The 12,465-nt window shown below is 39.5% G+C and overlaps 1 protein-coding gene across 11 annotated transcripts in view; it reads right to left on the bottom strand.

Moving 5' to 3' along the window:
• LOC136436808 (neurobeachin-like) overlaps positions 1-12,465 on the bottom strand; it is a 159,315-nt gene that overhangs the window by 117,349 nt on the left and 29,501 nt on the right. For all 11 annotated transcript variants that reach the window (XM_066431140.1, XM_066431145.1, XM_066431142.1 and 8 more), the window contains exons 4-13: positions 10,962-11,062; positions 10,670-10,765; positions 10,180-10,301; positions 9,684-9,810; positions 7,873-7,992; positions 3,420-3,566; positions 3,002-3,058; positions 2,324-2,491; positions 667-729; positions 90-157 (exon numbers count right to left, since the gene is read on the bottom strand). In XM_066431140.1, the coding sequence (XP_066287237.1) occupies positions 90-157; positions 667-729; positions 2,324-2,491; positions 3,002-3,058; positions 3,420-3,566; positions 7,873-7,992; positions 9,684-9,810; positions 10,180-10,301; positions 10,670-10,765; positions 10,962-11,062 (1,069 nt within the window). The remainder of the gene's footprint in view (positions 1-89; positions 158-666; positions 730-2,323; positions 2,492-3,001; positions 3,059-3,419; positions 3,567-7,872; positions 7,993-9,683; positions 9,811-10,179; positions 10,302-10,669; positions 10,766-10,961; positions 11,063-12,465) is intronic.

The following is a 12,465-nucleotide window of genomic DNA, read 5'->3' as shown; positions in this document are numbered from 1 at the left end:
CCATGTTACTGTTATAAAGGTTAAGAAGCACAAGGCTTCCTTGAAATGATTACAGACATGTTAGAGACAAGTACATGTAGGGTGCGTACCACACACTGTAGTCCAATTCTCCATTCTGCTGCACATGATCCAGTTGAGCAAACAATGGGAACAGAACCTGCAATAGACATGCAGACTGGTGTTGACATGAGGTCAGGATTGTAGTGATGTTAGCATTAATAGCAAATCCAAAGGCAAGACATTGATATCTTGCATGCATTATACATTCAGAAGGGCAGTGAGCAAACTTTGCATTATGTAACACGAGTATGAAATCATTGTACAAATGTCATGCTACTGTATTAGATACATATACGATGCATGGGTTATAGATGATATTTTCTTTCCCACTGGATCAATACTCCAAGAGGATCTTAAGAACTATCCCAGCATAAAACAAGAACAACTGAGTTGCAACAAGTAATCTACTGGTTGCAATGTTTATGCATTAGCTAAGCTGAAAATATTGTATCGCCTAGTTCAGGAACAATTGATGGGGTCTATTGCATGGGGTACATATTTAGAATGTATCGATGTGGATAATAGACAAAATGAAGGTAAACTAAAGGTAACATCACGTTACCAACCAAACTTGTCTTACATGAAGACTGAATTAGTAATACCGACCTGGATACCACCTATCGAGTGTAGAGCACTGTGGATAGACTGGGTCACTATGGCTCGAACATCCTGGGTGAAAAGGGCAGGACATTAATATAAGCACAATTACAGACTGGTGATGAGTCAACCATCAGTTTGTGCATGTCTTAAATCAACCAAAGTCATTTATTCCCAATATAATATAGACATTTCTGTTACAAGCAACTCTCTTTAACGTAACAAAACAACAACAGCAGTTTCATTTGTTGCATAAAATTTTATCCAGTTGCTTGAGTAACTGTTCTTTGGGTATCTTATTACCTGGATGTCTTACCTTCATCAACATATCATTTGAAAGTTTGTTCCTTTGTTTATTTATCAGTTCTTTTTCTCCCTCTGTTCATTCGTTATCTCATTTATTATCTCCATGAAAAAAGGCTTTTTCATGGAGATACTGTTTTGCTTGCGTTTGGTGTTTGTGTGTATGTATGTGTCACCGGACACTTAAAGTCACCATAACTGTAGAACCTGTACATGGATTGTAATGATTTTTGGTATGTGGGTGGGTGTTAGGAGGAGGAAGGTCAAGGTTGATTTTGGGCCCCCTGGCATGTGTGACTGGAACTGCAATGGCGTATTTGTTAAAATCTTCAATGTAGAAGAACTGAAGAGTGGATCGACAGATCGTCATGTTCTTTGGTACACAGGTAGGTTAGACCAAGTTGTACACACTTAAGTGCAAACTATGCAAATGAGACCGAATTTGCATAAGTAAGGAGGTAAATCGTTTGCATGGGTGTCGTCGGACGCTTAAAGTCAGCATAACTGTAGAACGTGTAGATGGATTGTAATGATATTTGGTATGTGGGTATGCGCTGGGAGGAGAATGGTCAAGGTCGATTTTGGGCCCCCTGGTTTGTGTCCCAGGAACTGCAATGGCCTATTTGTAAAAATGTTCTAAAGGGGTATAACTGAAGAGAGGAACAACAGATTTTCATGTTATTTGGTACGCAGGTAGGTTGGACAGAGATGTACACACTGAAGTGCAAATCATGCAAAGTTAGTGTGTTTGCGTGCGTGTGCGCGTGTGTGTATGAATTGGTCACCGTGTGTGTATGTATGTGTCACCGAATACGTAAAATCAGCATAACTATAGAACGTGTAGATGGATTGTAATGATATTTGGTATGTGGGTAGGTGTGGGGAGGAGAAAGGTCAAGGTCGATTTTGGGCCCTCTGGTATGTGTCACTGGAACTGTAATGGCGTATTTGTCAAAATCTTCAAAGGAGAATAACTGAAGAAAGGAGCGACAGATTTTCATGTTATTTACTTGGCAGGTAGCTTAGAGAGGGTTGTATACAATGAAGTGCAAATTATGCAAATTGGACTTAAGTTGCCTAAGTAATGGGGAAATCTATATTTGCAGTTTTGTCCATTGTAGCACTACTAACAGCTGTTACTAGCTATTGATAGCGAAAGTGGGTCACTGTGGAACCTGAGCCCCCAACATGTGGCCGGGGGTCATACCATTGAGCGATATAGAATGGGGGGAACAGGTTTGATAAAAAAAAGGTTCATGGAGATTTGGGGTCCTAAGACTCTTCAGAGTCATTCAGTCATTCAGTCATTCATTCAGTCATTCAGTCATTCATTCAGTCATTCATTTATTCATCTCCCACTCACCAGCACGACCTTGGACGCGGTGCTGACGGCCAGCATCAGTGCGTGGGGCGAGTGCACGAAGAAGGACGGGTTTCCCCGCGGAGACGACTCCAGACAGAGCTGTGCGTCTGTGGCCTTGGGGTTGTAGGTGAACACAATACAGGAGGACAGCTTTCCGTCATACAAACACTGCGGGAGGAAAGGATGATACAGCGTTCAACAGTTCATATATCAACACAGTTGTAGGTGAACATGTTACAGGACAGCTTTCCGTCGTACAAACACTGCAGAAGGAAAGGATATATTTAAACAAGCAACATTTCGGTGACCATCTGTCACCTTCCTCAGGGAAATTCTGACTGGTTCAGGGCTTACCAACCTGATGAAACTATTCACGGAAGATATATTTAACAGTATATAACAGTTCATATGTCAACACAAAATATGAGAGGATGGTTTGGATTTGTTGAGCTGTCTCAATCCAAGTTTGCTTCTTTCCATGTTAAGAAAATTACATCAAAAGTCCATATTCAAATCAACTGAAAGTTTCGCAAGAATAAATATATCAGAATGATTCAGGAAACATTTACAGCTATATTGCAAACTACAACAACATAACATTTCCAAAAGGAACAGCTTTTCACATCAAGAACATATACATTTGTAAAGTATTAAAATACGTCTATTTTTAGTACTTACCTTTTTGTGGGTTTCTGAGAGTAGCAGGTCACTCTCTGACTCAAACCTGAACTGGTTCTGAGGAGGAATAAGTGCAAATATTTGTATCAAAGTCTATTAGATAAAAAATTAAGGAGATAATCAATGAAATGGCATAAAATGAGACACAGATACAAGGAATATCCTGATCATGATGTTAAGAGAAAAGGGTAACACACAACATGCTTCACGCACCAAAATAATTGCTTATGGCTGTTATTAAAAATTATCATCAAACTTTTAAACACAATTGGCAGCTAACGGTCTTATCAGAATCATGCGTCATAGCAACACTTTGATGCTGGAAATTGACAGTGAAACATGATAGAGAGTTGTATTCTTCTTCTCAGGCATCTTCCAATGCCTTACTTTGCCATCTAGGACATATATGCCAACTTACCATGTATCCAGGTCCTAACTGGTAGATAGCTGACACCTGGTGAGCGCTCAGTACCTCCCCAAACACGTACACAGCTCCCATCTGCCCACAGAACACGCGGTCCGCATCCGCTGTCTCCGACGAACCCAGGAAACACTTGTCAAATGTCTGCAGGAAAAATAAGATGGCAAGATTAAGCATTGAAAAATTTTCATGTCTTCATGTTTTAGTTTATATTAAGTGCGAGCAAATAACTGAATGTGAAAAAACGTGTTGACCTAAGAGGGAACAGGGCCTAGGGACAGAGCGCCCCATGCCCTGACCATGTGCCCCTTACTCTGGGGAGCAGATCCTCTGACAAACATACAATTTTGATTAACCAGGGACGCTATACTAGGTCACATGTGGCCACAGTCTTCCACTGTGACCTGTTAGACAGTAATTTTGCCCCTCAGGAAGCCAAAGAATGCCCCACTTTAACTTAAAATTCTCTAAAACTCCATACGGTGGAAGGGGAAACCTCCCTTCAACACCCCCCCCCCACTTGGTCGCTCTGCTCTCTTGCAATTCTCCCCCTTTCAATTTTTCGAAAAATCCTGAAAAAAGGACATATCAGCTGTCAGAAGTCATTGTTTTCAAGCACCTATTCAAACTTGGAGTAGGAAACAGGATAGTAGAATTTTCACGACCCTCATTGTCTTTCTCGTTGCTAATTGATGCAGCTAATCCTCAGCATGTCAATGCATAGAAATTTCATGTAATTTTGTGTATTATCTCTTTATTTGTACTTTCCTAAATCACACAAGACCCAATGATCAGACAGTGAAGAACAGCATACTTTCAGCACCAAGGACAGATACCATGAAAATAGAATTTCATTTTGAACAGGAACAGTAATTTCCATGACTATCTTTGTATTACAACATTCTGAAATGGCCACATTCTATCATTGCCAACTGTTCCACACATCTATCTACATTTCCTAACCACCCCTTCCCTCCCCCACACTAAATAACAACTGGATTAATTCCAACCCTTCCCGGAAGCCTATGGCTTACAAAAATCCATTATTAACATATCATGAAGTAAGGTCACACTCTGACCTTTCCATAGTGTCAGGGACGCCATTGTAAATTGTCTGAGTTAGCTCAGAATTGCTATTTGTAGTCTGGCCTTTATTCTCACTGCCCTCTTGCTTCTGACATTTTCCATTGGGTGAACAATTACACATATAGAGGGGGGATGTAAGTGGTAATTCCCTAAGGCTACCAGGATGGTCCTTCTGTCTACCTAAGCAATAACATGCAATTCAAGTAGGGGACAGTCCATTTAAGGATAGAGGGGCATAATCTGCAGACTTTCCAGCAACATACTGTAAATGCATTTAAGTTTGCGTGGTTTTTATTTCGCGCTAAGGCTAAAATGGAGCGGTGGTCTTGAGTTCGCGGTAAAACGTCGAAAACCACGAACATAAAACCACCGCGAACATTTCTGCTTTTACAGTATTTTCTGCTTAACTAATCATCCAAAGATTTTTAATTTTCTCTGTTAACTTTGTGCTGTAGATGTTGTTGTGTTCATTTTAATTTAATCTTTGATAAAATCTTACTATTTTGTCCCTTTTGTACAATCCTTTTTGGTTTGTGCCAAAACCCTCACAGTAATGTTGTTATACCATCCACAAAACCTGGGTCTCAGCAATTCAGAGTAAACTACATTCATCCCATGCCCTTTAAGGGTATTAACTGGATGCTTACTCGCAGGTTTGCCCATTAAGACACCGTTAAGCTGGCTCTCCTCATGAGAACAGCCTAATTTCTCAAGAACATTCCTCAATTACAATTGGATGTACTGCCTATTTAAAGCATTAGGATTCATGTGTATGTTTTTCCAATTTTCTGGAAAATCACCAAAAGTTTAGACCCAACACAATCAAAAGGTTCCTTGAAATTAGCAGTCTGTTAGTACAGTTTATACATATCAAGTCCTTTCATTTGAGGCTATTATGTGTGTAACAATGTTTATTCAGGGCAATAGGGCATCCGTCAGCTGACATCCAAATCACCCCACTAACGAGGCGCCCCGTTAGTAAGAACCTATCCAGCCTTATCTTAATAAACCTTTAGGTAATGGTACCAACAGTGTGGAATTTCACACAGGGAATCCTTCCTGTAACAGGATATACTGACTGTTCCCAATAGGTCTGGGCTGTGGAGTGCTGAGGGCAATGATATTTCCCACTACATCCCATTATCCCATTGATTTTTCATTCCCCTGGTGCAATAAGTAGGTTAATCAGCATTGTATACCTGTATATATCATCTGAATTACATGAGTGGCCTTGGTGGCTGTGAAGTGGCCTCGGGTTGAGCACAATGACAGGGTATACAAGACAGTGGCCAAGAAATGTCATTTTGGGTCAATTTTTAGGCAAGAAATCACTTTTAAGTTACAAAAATGCAAATGTATTTGGGCTACATTCAAGCATTGATATGCCTCTAAAATGTACCATATTATTCTGACATTTGTAAAACATTTAATTTTGCTTGAAGCTGAACATGGGTTTTAAGAAACACATTTTAAAATATATTAAAAGAAGTGATGTAAAACAAGTTCTGCAGATAATTCCTCATATTGTTCAATATCTTTTTTAGTGCTTTTCATGGTAGACGTTTCAAACCAAAAAGAATTATACATGTTCTGGTGCACAGTCCCAATATTAAAATTCATTCAGGCGATATTGCAAGAGGCACCAGCCATATCATAGCTTGCTATATTGATGTTATATTGATGCTATCATGTCCAATCCAAACAGCAGTGACAGATGCAAATTCTCGTTTGGATGTAATCAGTTAGAAGTTCCTGTGGCATTCACCAATCAGAGACAGGAGATCTCAGCTGTCACATGCAATAACCCGGGACAACGCCGGCAATTTTCCATCCCACAAACCCATGGAAAATCAATCAGGCGGTGCACATGTCATGTTAATGGATGCTGCATCCCAGGAATTACATAGTTATACATTGGGGAGATTGGGCATTTAAGTCAAGTTATCTTCTTCTTTCAAGTAAAAAAGTGATGAATTTTTTGACGATGGGATAAAATGTGATGTCATTGGTCTGATGACATCATTTTGGGAAGTAATATGGAGGCGTTAAGTTTGATGAGGTTGCATAAACTCAGATTGGATGTAACGTTTTATTGGTAGGCCATATAGATGTGACAATTTTTTGGGATGCCCTACAGATGACATACTCTGTTATACAGTCATTGATAGAAGCTATGGCATAGGTATAAAAGGGCACTATTCCTCACTGTCCTAGGCACGTATGTTGGATAACATGGGGATTATTATAAGCTTCGCATGATGCTATAGAAAATACAGGTACTAATGTTACAAGTGCTGGACAATGTCAAACTCTGTGTACAGTTGATTTTGATCAGTATTTTTCAGTTTAGTCAAATACAAAATATGTGTGACAAGTTGACTGTGAGATTGGACCAGTGCAGCCTTATTTTCACAAATTGCAGCATAAACATGACGACAATTAATGTATGTATAATTTACATTAGATTTTGTACCTCTCAAAGGATCAGATACCCATTTTCATAAAAACAATTAAAGCAAAACAATCAACTTGAAGTAATCCTATTATCTTAAAAGCAGTCTCTTAATAAGATTCACCAAACATCTATTCCTATTTAATTAGACTTACATTGTACCAAGCATATGTCTGTGGGTTGAGGAGCTTACTTTAAGTCAGTAAAATATCTGTGCTGGCCTCTAATCTACATGTAGTACCAATGACAGATTAAGTAAATGAGTTTCTGACAAGATAATGTGCACCAATATGTAGATAAATGGCATTAAAAGCTTTCCATTATGCAGGCAAAGTGGGGAAAAACAAATAGGAAAAATGTTTTAAATGGATACTTTTGTGTTTAGTTAGAGAATTTATCCGACAACAGATGTTGGATACATCTGTTACCATGTTTTGAGGTCACACCAGTTAATTTTCTTGCTTCTCTGATATCTCAAAGCACAATTTCAGCAAGAGATCAAAAAAAAAAAAAGAGGCTTGGGAAGAAAACTTACATTTAGACTCACACCCAGAAACTGAGCGCTGTCAGGTACAAACTTTTCCATTCGATTCTGCTTTCATGTTGTTTTTGAAGTTCAGCATTTCCCTCCTTAAGCTGCCAGAGTTTCAGCCCAGTAAAAATAGTGCATGTTTGACGCCTGACCTCCCTCACGAAACCCACAAAACAGCCGGCGGCCCTAACTTTCCTACTTCCAGGTGTTGTGCACTACACACGTGCAATGATGTTTTTTCGGGGGAATACCATAACCCGGTTATAACCGGGCGCGGCAGCTTAAGGGTAAAATTGAAGAAGGGACAAATCAAATTGGTGGGACTTTATGAAGTCAAGGTTGTGCCTTTGTGACTCTTGATTACATGTACATGTACTTACATCGCTTGTGTTGACGTGCCAGGCCATGTCGCCGAACGACACCAGCTTCCCGTTCACGTAGCACTTCAGCTCGCTGTTTCTCCAGCGGTTATAGATGTGTGCGATGGTCACCATATACCACTGTGTAGGAGAAGAATAAGAAAGAGCATGATACAGTTATCCTTACATTAGGAAACATGCATCTATGAGTTTATCAGTCCCTAGAACTACATTGCAGTGGAATCTGTTACCACCAAGTACTGTAGGAGCATCATCACCTGATAGCTATAAACACTCACAGTTAGATGTGCAAAAATTAACTATGACAGGTTGTTCAGTGTAATAGAACCAGCTGCTGCCACGCCGCGTGCCTGCAAAGCTGGTATGTCACGCCGAAGGTAGCTATATACATGTACATGTATACTATCATACAGATACAGATTTAAACAGCACATCTGCTTGCCTCAGACAAATGCATGTAGATAACAAAAAGAGCAATTTTTGTTTAACCTTGCCGTGTTTTATCACATGGTTAATACACATGATGCTTTATTCAGCATTAACAAAAGTAATTGTGCAACATCACCGTGGGGTCAAAAGTTAAGTGTTTCTTTTATGATACATGAGAGAGACCTTCGTATCCACATCATTGCCTGACAGAATGGTCATTCTAAGAAAGAAAACGTGTTTGTAAATGACTGTCCTTTGGCCATTCTCAAAGAAAGCTGGATAACACATAGACATGCATATGTGCTAACCTTTTAAACAGTATCACTTTTAGATGTATTATCTTACTCATCTTCTTTAAAGGACAGAAAGCCTCTAAGGAGAATTCAAAATCAGAAAACATATTCTTGACCTTTTAAACGATCTTTGTCCTACTTTCTAAAGTATTGGCATTCTTAATGAATTTGACAGGAAAGCTATCCCCAAAGACAACTAACGCTGCAAGCAAGGTGCGAAAATCCATGAAACATGGAGGAACCACTGCTGGGAAATTACTGCCATAAAACTTTTATGGGGTCGACCAAATGTAGAACAATCTAAACATGCCTGTGGCAAAGAACGAATATATACAATACAGGCAAGCTGTCAATAATGACAAAAATTGGTTTAATGTAGCAAAAATTTAATGATTTTGCACATTATCAGAAAAGTAGTTATGATACACATCACCTTTTCTATATCACCATCAACTGCTATAAATTCTGCTACCTTAAATGCATTCTAACAACACTGTGCTTGCAGACCTTCCAATTCAAATCATTCAACCCTTCACATGTACGTTCTGAATTACATGTGTGTTGTTTTGCAAATGGAGTGACTCTTTGAACTATTCACCTCCAGGAGAACAATTTTACTTGGAAATAAGTTTCTGGCATTCTTCAGGAATCCTTTAATTTCTTGATTAATAAGTAACCTGTTTGGGACTGATCCAACTGTTTCTGAAGTTTGTTTTAACCTTCTGCATGCCAGGGTTGGCTCAATGATCCAAACAGAAAATATAGTATGGCATGGGTTGAGAATGGGTCAGGATTACAACTACCTCAGATTCTGATGAAGACTTTTTGAATAAAAGGTCGAAATGGGTACATCGTTGTGTCTCAGCCGTCATCCTTCTGACGCCCAATTGACTATGTCAAGTGTAACTCATATGAAGTTTATAAGATTAGGCTGGAAGCCTGGGGCCTCCCCCTTGCCCCCGCCCCTACTTTGCCCCTGATGGGTTCACACAGGGGTTGTCACCTTGAGGCAAGTTGAGCGTCTTCTGCCTAACTCTGCTAATATTTGGAATGGTTCACCACATTTTCTGTTGAACTTCTAAGACTGACCTTTCTCGGCTGGAAGTCGTACTTCACGCAGTGCTGGAAACCCTTGCCCTTGGCCTTCAGAGCTGTGACAATCAGACACGACCCGACAAAGTGCGCCGAATATCCAACCCCTTTACTGGTCCGAAAACTGGAAGAAAAAGTAAACTTGTTTATGCTCTACTGCATATAAAACATTCTGTTTCATACTGCCATGTTACATACAGTATATTTTAATCAGTAACACATTCAGATTCTTGTGACAATTCTCTTTCTGCCATTAAGTAAAGTTATGCTTCAGTGTCATACACTGACTGTTTTCTTTTCACAGCCTTTTTCAATATCATAATGATTACACTGCATTGCCAGCAAAATGTGGACTGCAAAATCATTCTTGGACACAAATATTTTCTTAACCTTCTCACTGCTGCATAACTCTGTAACCAATAGGGAATTGGGTGCCAAACGGATACTTCAGAGTGCTAAAGGTTAAGACATGTGATAAAGTGATGAAACTTACCAGTACAGGTATGGTCTCTCCCTGTCCACGTTTATGGTGTTAAGCGGATCCATGCGAAACCAGCTGTTAAAGGTGAAGCCGCTTTGGTATGGCCACTTGGCCAGTGGTGGCAGGGCAATAGCCTTGTAAGGACAGATGCAAGTCAAGACGCAGAGATGAGAAACATGATTGTGACTCAAACAAATCAATGCAACACCATGCAAACACAGGTGTTACCTGACAGCCAACCTGTGCAAGCAATTGGGATGCTTCAACACTGACCACATCCAAACTTGACAAAAATACTATTCAAGCAGTCATTTGGGGGGATAAAATGTCCATATGAAGATGCTCTAAGTAACTTGAGACTGTTTTATTGGTTTTGGGACAAGACCATATCTTATCTTATCTTATCTGAAGCCAAAAATGCACATATCATACACACACCTGTCTGAAGTGCCAGTTATAAGAATAACAAAAAGCAATAGCAAGTATTAAGGTTTTTGCTTACAGAGCCATGTCTCCCAGTAAAGTTGAAGAAAGTGTCTGGCCCGTGTCTCTGTGGCATCTGTCTCAGCACCTTCAGCAGTTTGACTGCATGTACAGGCTTGGTGGAGACAGAAAACGGTCACAAAACATGTACAAACTTAATGTAACACATGTAACAACAGGAAATTTACAGTGCATTGGAAGTTCCGAGAGGATCTAAGGTATTTCTAGGGTTAAAGATATGTCTGTAAGGTCCAGCTGAGACATTTACCAGCAAATTATCAATGAACGTGGCAGAAAATAGCTCAACTTACCCAGGTGCCCTTGTCCCCCTTTAGCATACCAAACAGTATCTTGAGCTCCTTGACTGTGATGCTGTAGCTGGCCAGCACTCCCAGCAGGTCCACCAACAGGTCTGTGGGGAGGGGGGCAAAGTAGAGGTCAATGTATGCATCGTAAAGGTCAAATTTCTTCCCAGGATTCATTTCTGTTGTTCATAACCACTTGATTTGTCATGGGGCCCAGGATCAGATGTTTGAACCTCAAAGGATACCAGGTAACATGAAAGTCTCACTAAGTGGATTTCGCTTTCAAATTTTTGATAGCTTTCATTTTTTTAAACCTGAGACATAGGCAACAGAGTTGATATGCTGTGTCAGCATATCAATCTGGAACTTTGGATTACATACAACATATGAAATTTTCACATGGTGTTTAGAATTGTGGTGACTGTTATTAATATATTAGCCTGGTATCCAAACCTATTATAGCTCCCGAGTCTCCTCTCTGCAAATAGTGGATACCAGGCTACTAATATAGCTTTGACCAATCATGTTAAAACCATGTTAAAGTTCTTTCATTGCTTTGCATACAAAAAAGACTGTTGGGGTGACTATGGTTCCAGCTTCAAGGCTAATTGTTCATTCACAGTGATGTCAAAAGTGGCTTCCAATTAATAGGAGCAATTCAACGTAATTAGATCACAAACACACTGCCAAATTGCCATTTAGTCCTTCTAATTAAGTCACCCTTATCTATAATGCATTGTAATAGCAGTTGTTATACTAAGTTAAAATGGACACAGCGTACCACAAATTGGGCTTAAGTGCTCGGTAACCCTGTTAGTCAGTGTTGCTATCACCAGTTTTAAATACAAAATTACAAATGACATACACATCATTCAACGATAAGAGGGAAAGCACTTTCCTCCATGAAGCAAACATTATCACATTTTGGAGCAAACATTATCACATTTTGGAGTCAGTTGTAGAAAAATATCATAACAATGTCTATGTAAGGCATTTTAACAAGATGAACCTTACCTTGAACCCAGAAAGTGAAATACAATTTTACCTTGTATCCGTTATATGCAGAAGATTGTTACCTTTAGGCCTCCAGTGTTTTATATATGATGAGCAACCTTGTACCCAAGTTACCCATAAACTAGCCAAAGGTACATTACCACCTTACAAGGGAGGAAACAATTATTGGTCACTTACTACTTGAAGACAAGAGGTAAAAAGCATCTTTACATTCCCACAATGCACCTGTGACCCTCGGACTACAGGTTGACTTTACTCATTTGCTGAACTCTTGAGAAAGAGGCTGATTTTGATAACAGGGGTAAATACATCAAGCCATTCTTCTGTATCTCTCAAACATCAGTGTGCACAACTGCATAACTTCCAGCTTCATTGCGTCTAAGCCTGTTGCTTGGTGTGAAATTTGGTCTGAGCAAAAAATGCCTCAATATAATATCAGGAATACAGACTGGGTAAGCTATTTATAATCCTTTAACACAATATTAACAATTTTGCC

The sequence above is a fragment of the Branchiostoma lanceolatum genome, chromosome 6 (genome assembly GCF_035083965.1).
Source record: "Branchiostoma lanceolatum isolate klBraLanc5 chromosome 6, klBraLanc5.hap2, whole genome shotgun sequence".
In the NCBI taxonomy this organism is placed as follows: Eukaryota; Metazoa; Chordata; class Leptocardii; order Amphioxiformes; family Branchiostomatidae; genus Branchiostoma; species Branchiostoma lanceolatum.
Note: the sequence above shows the minus strand (reverse complement) of the source record. Positions and strands in the feature narration are given on the sequence as shown.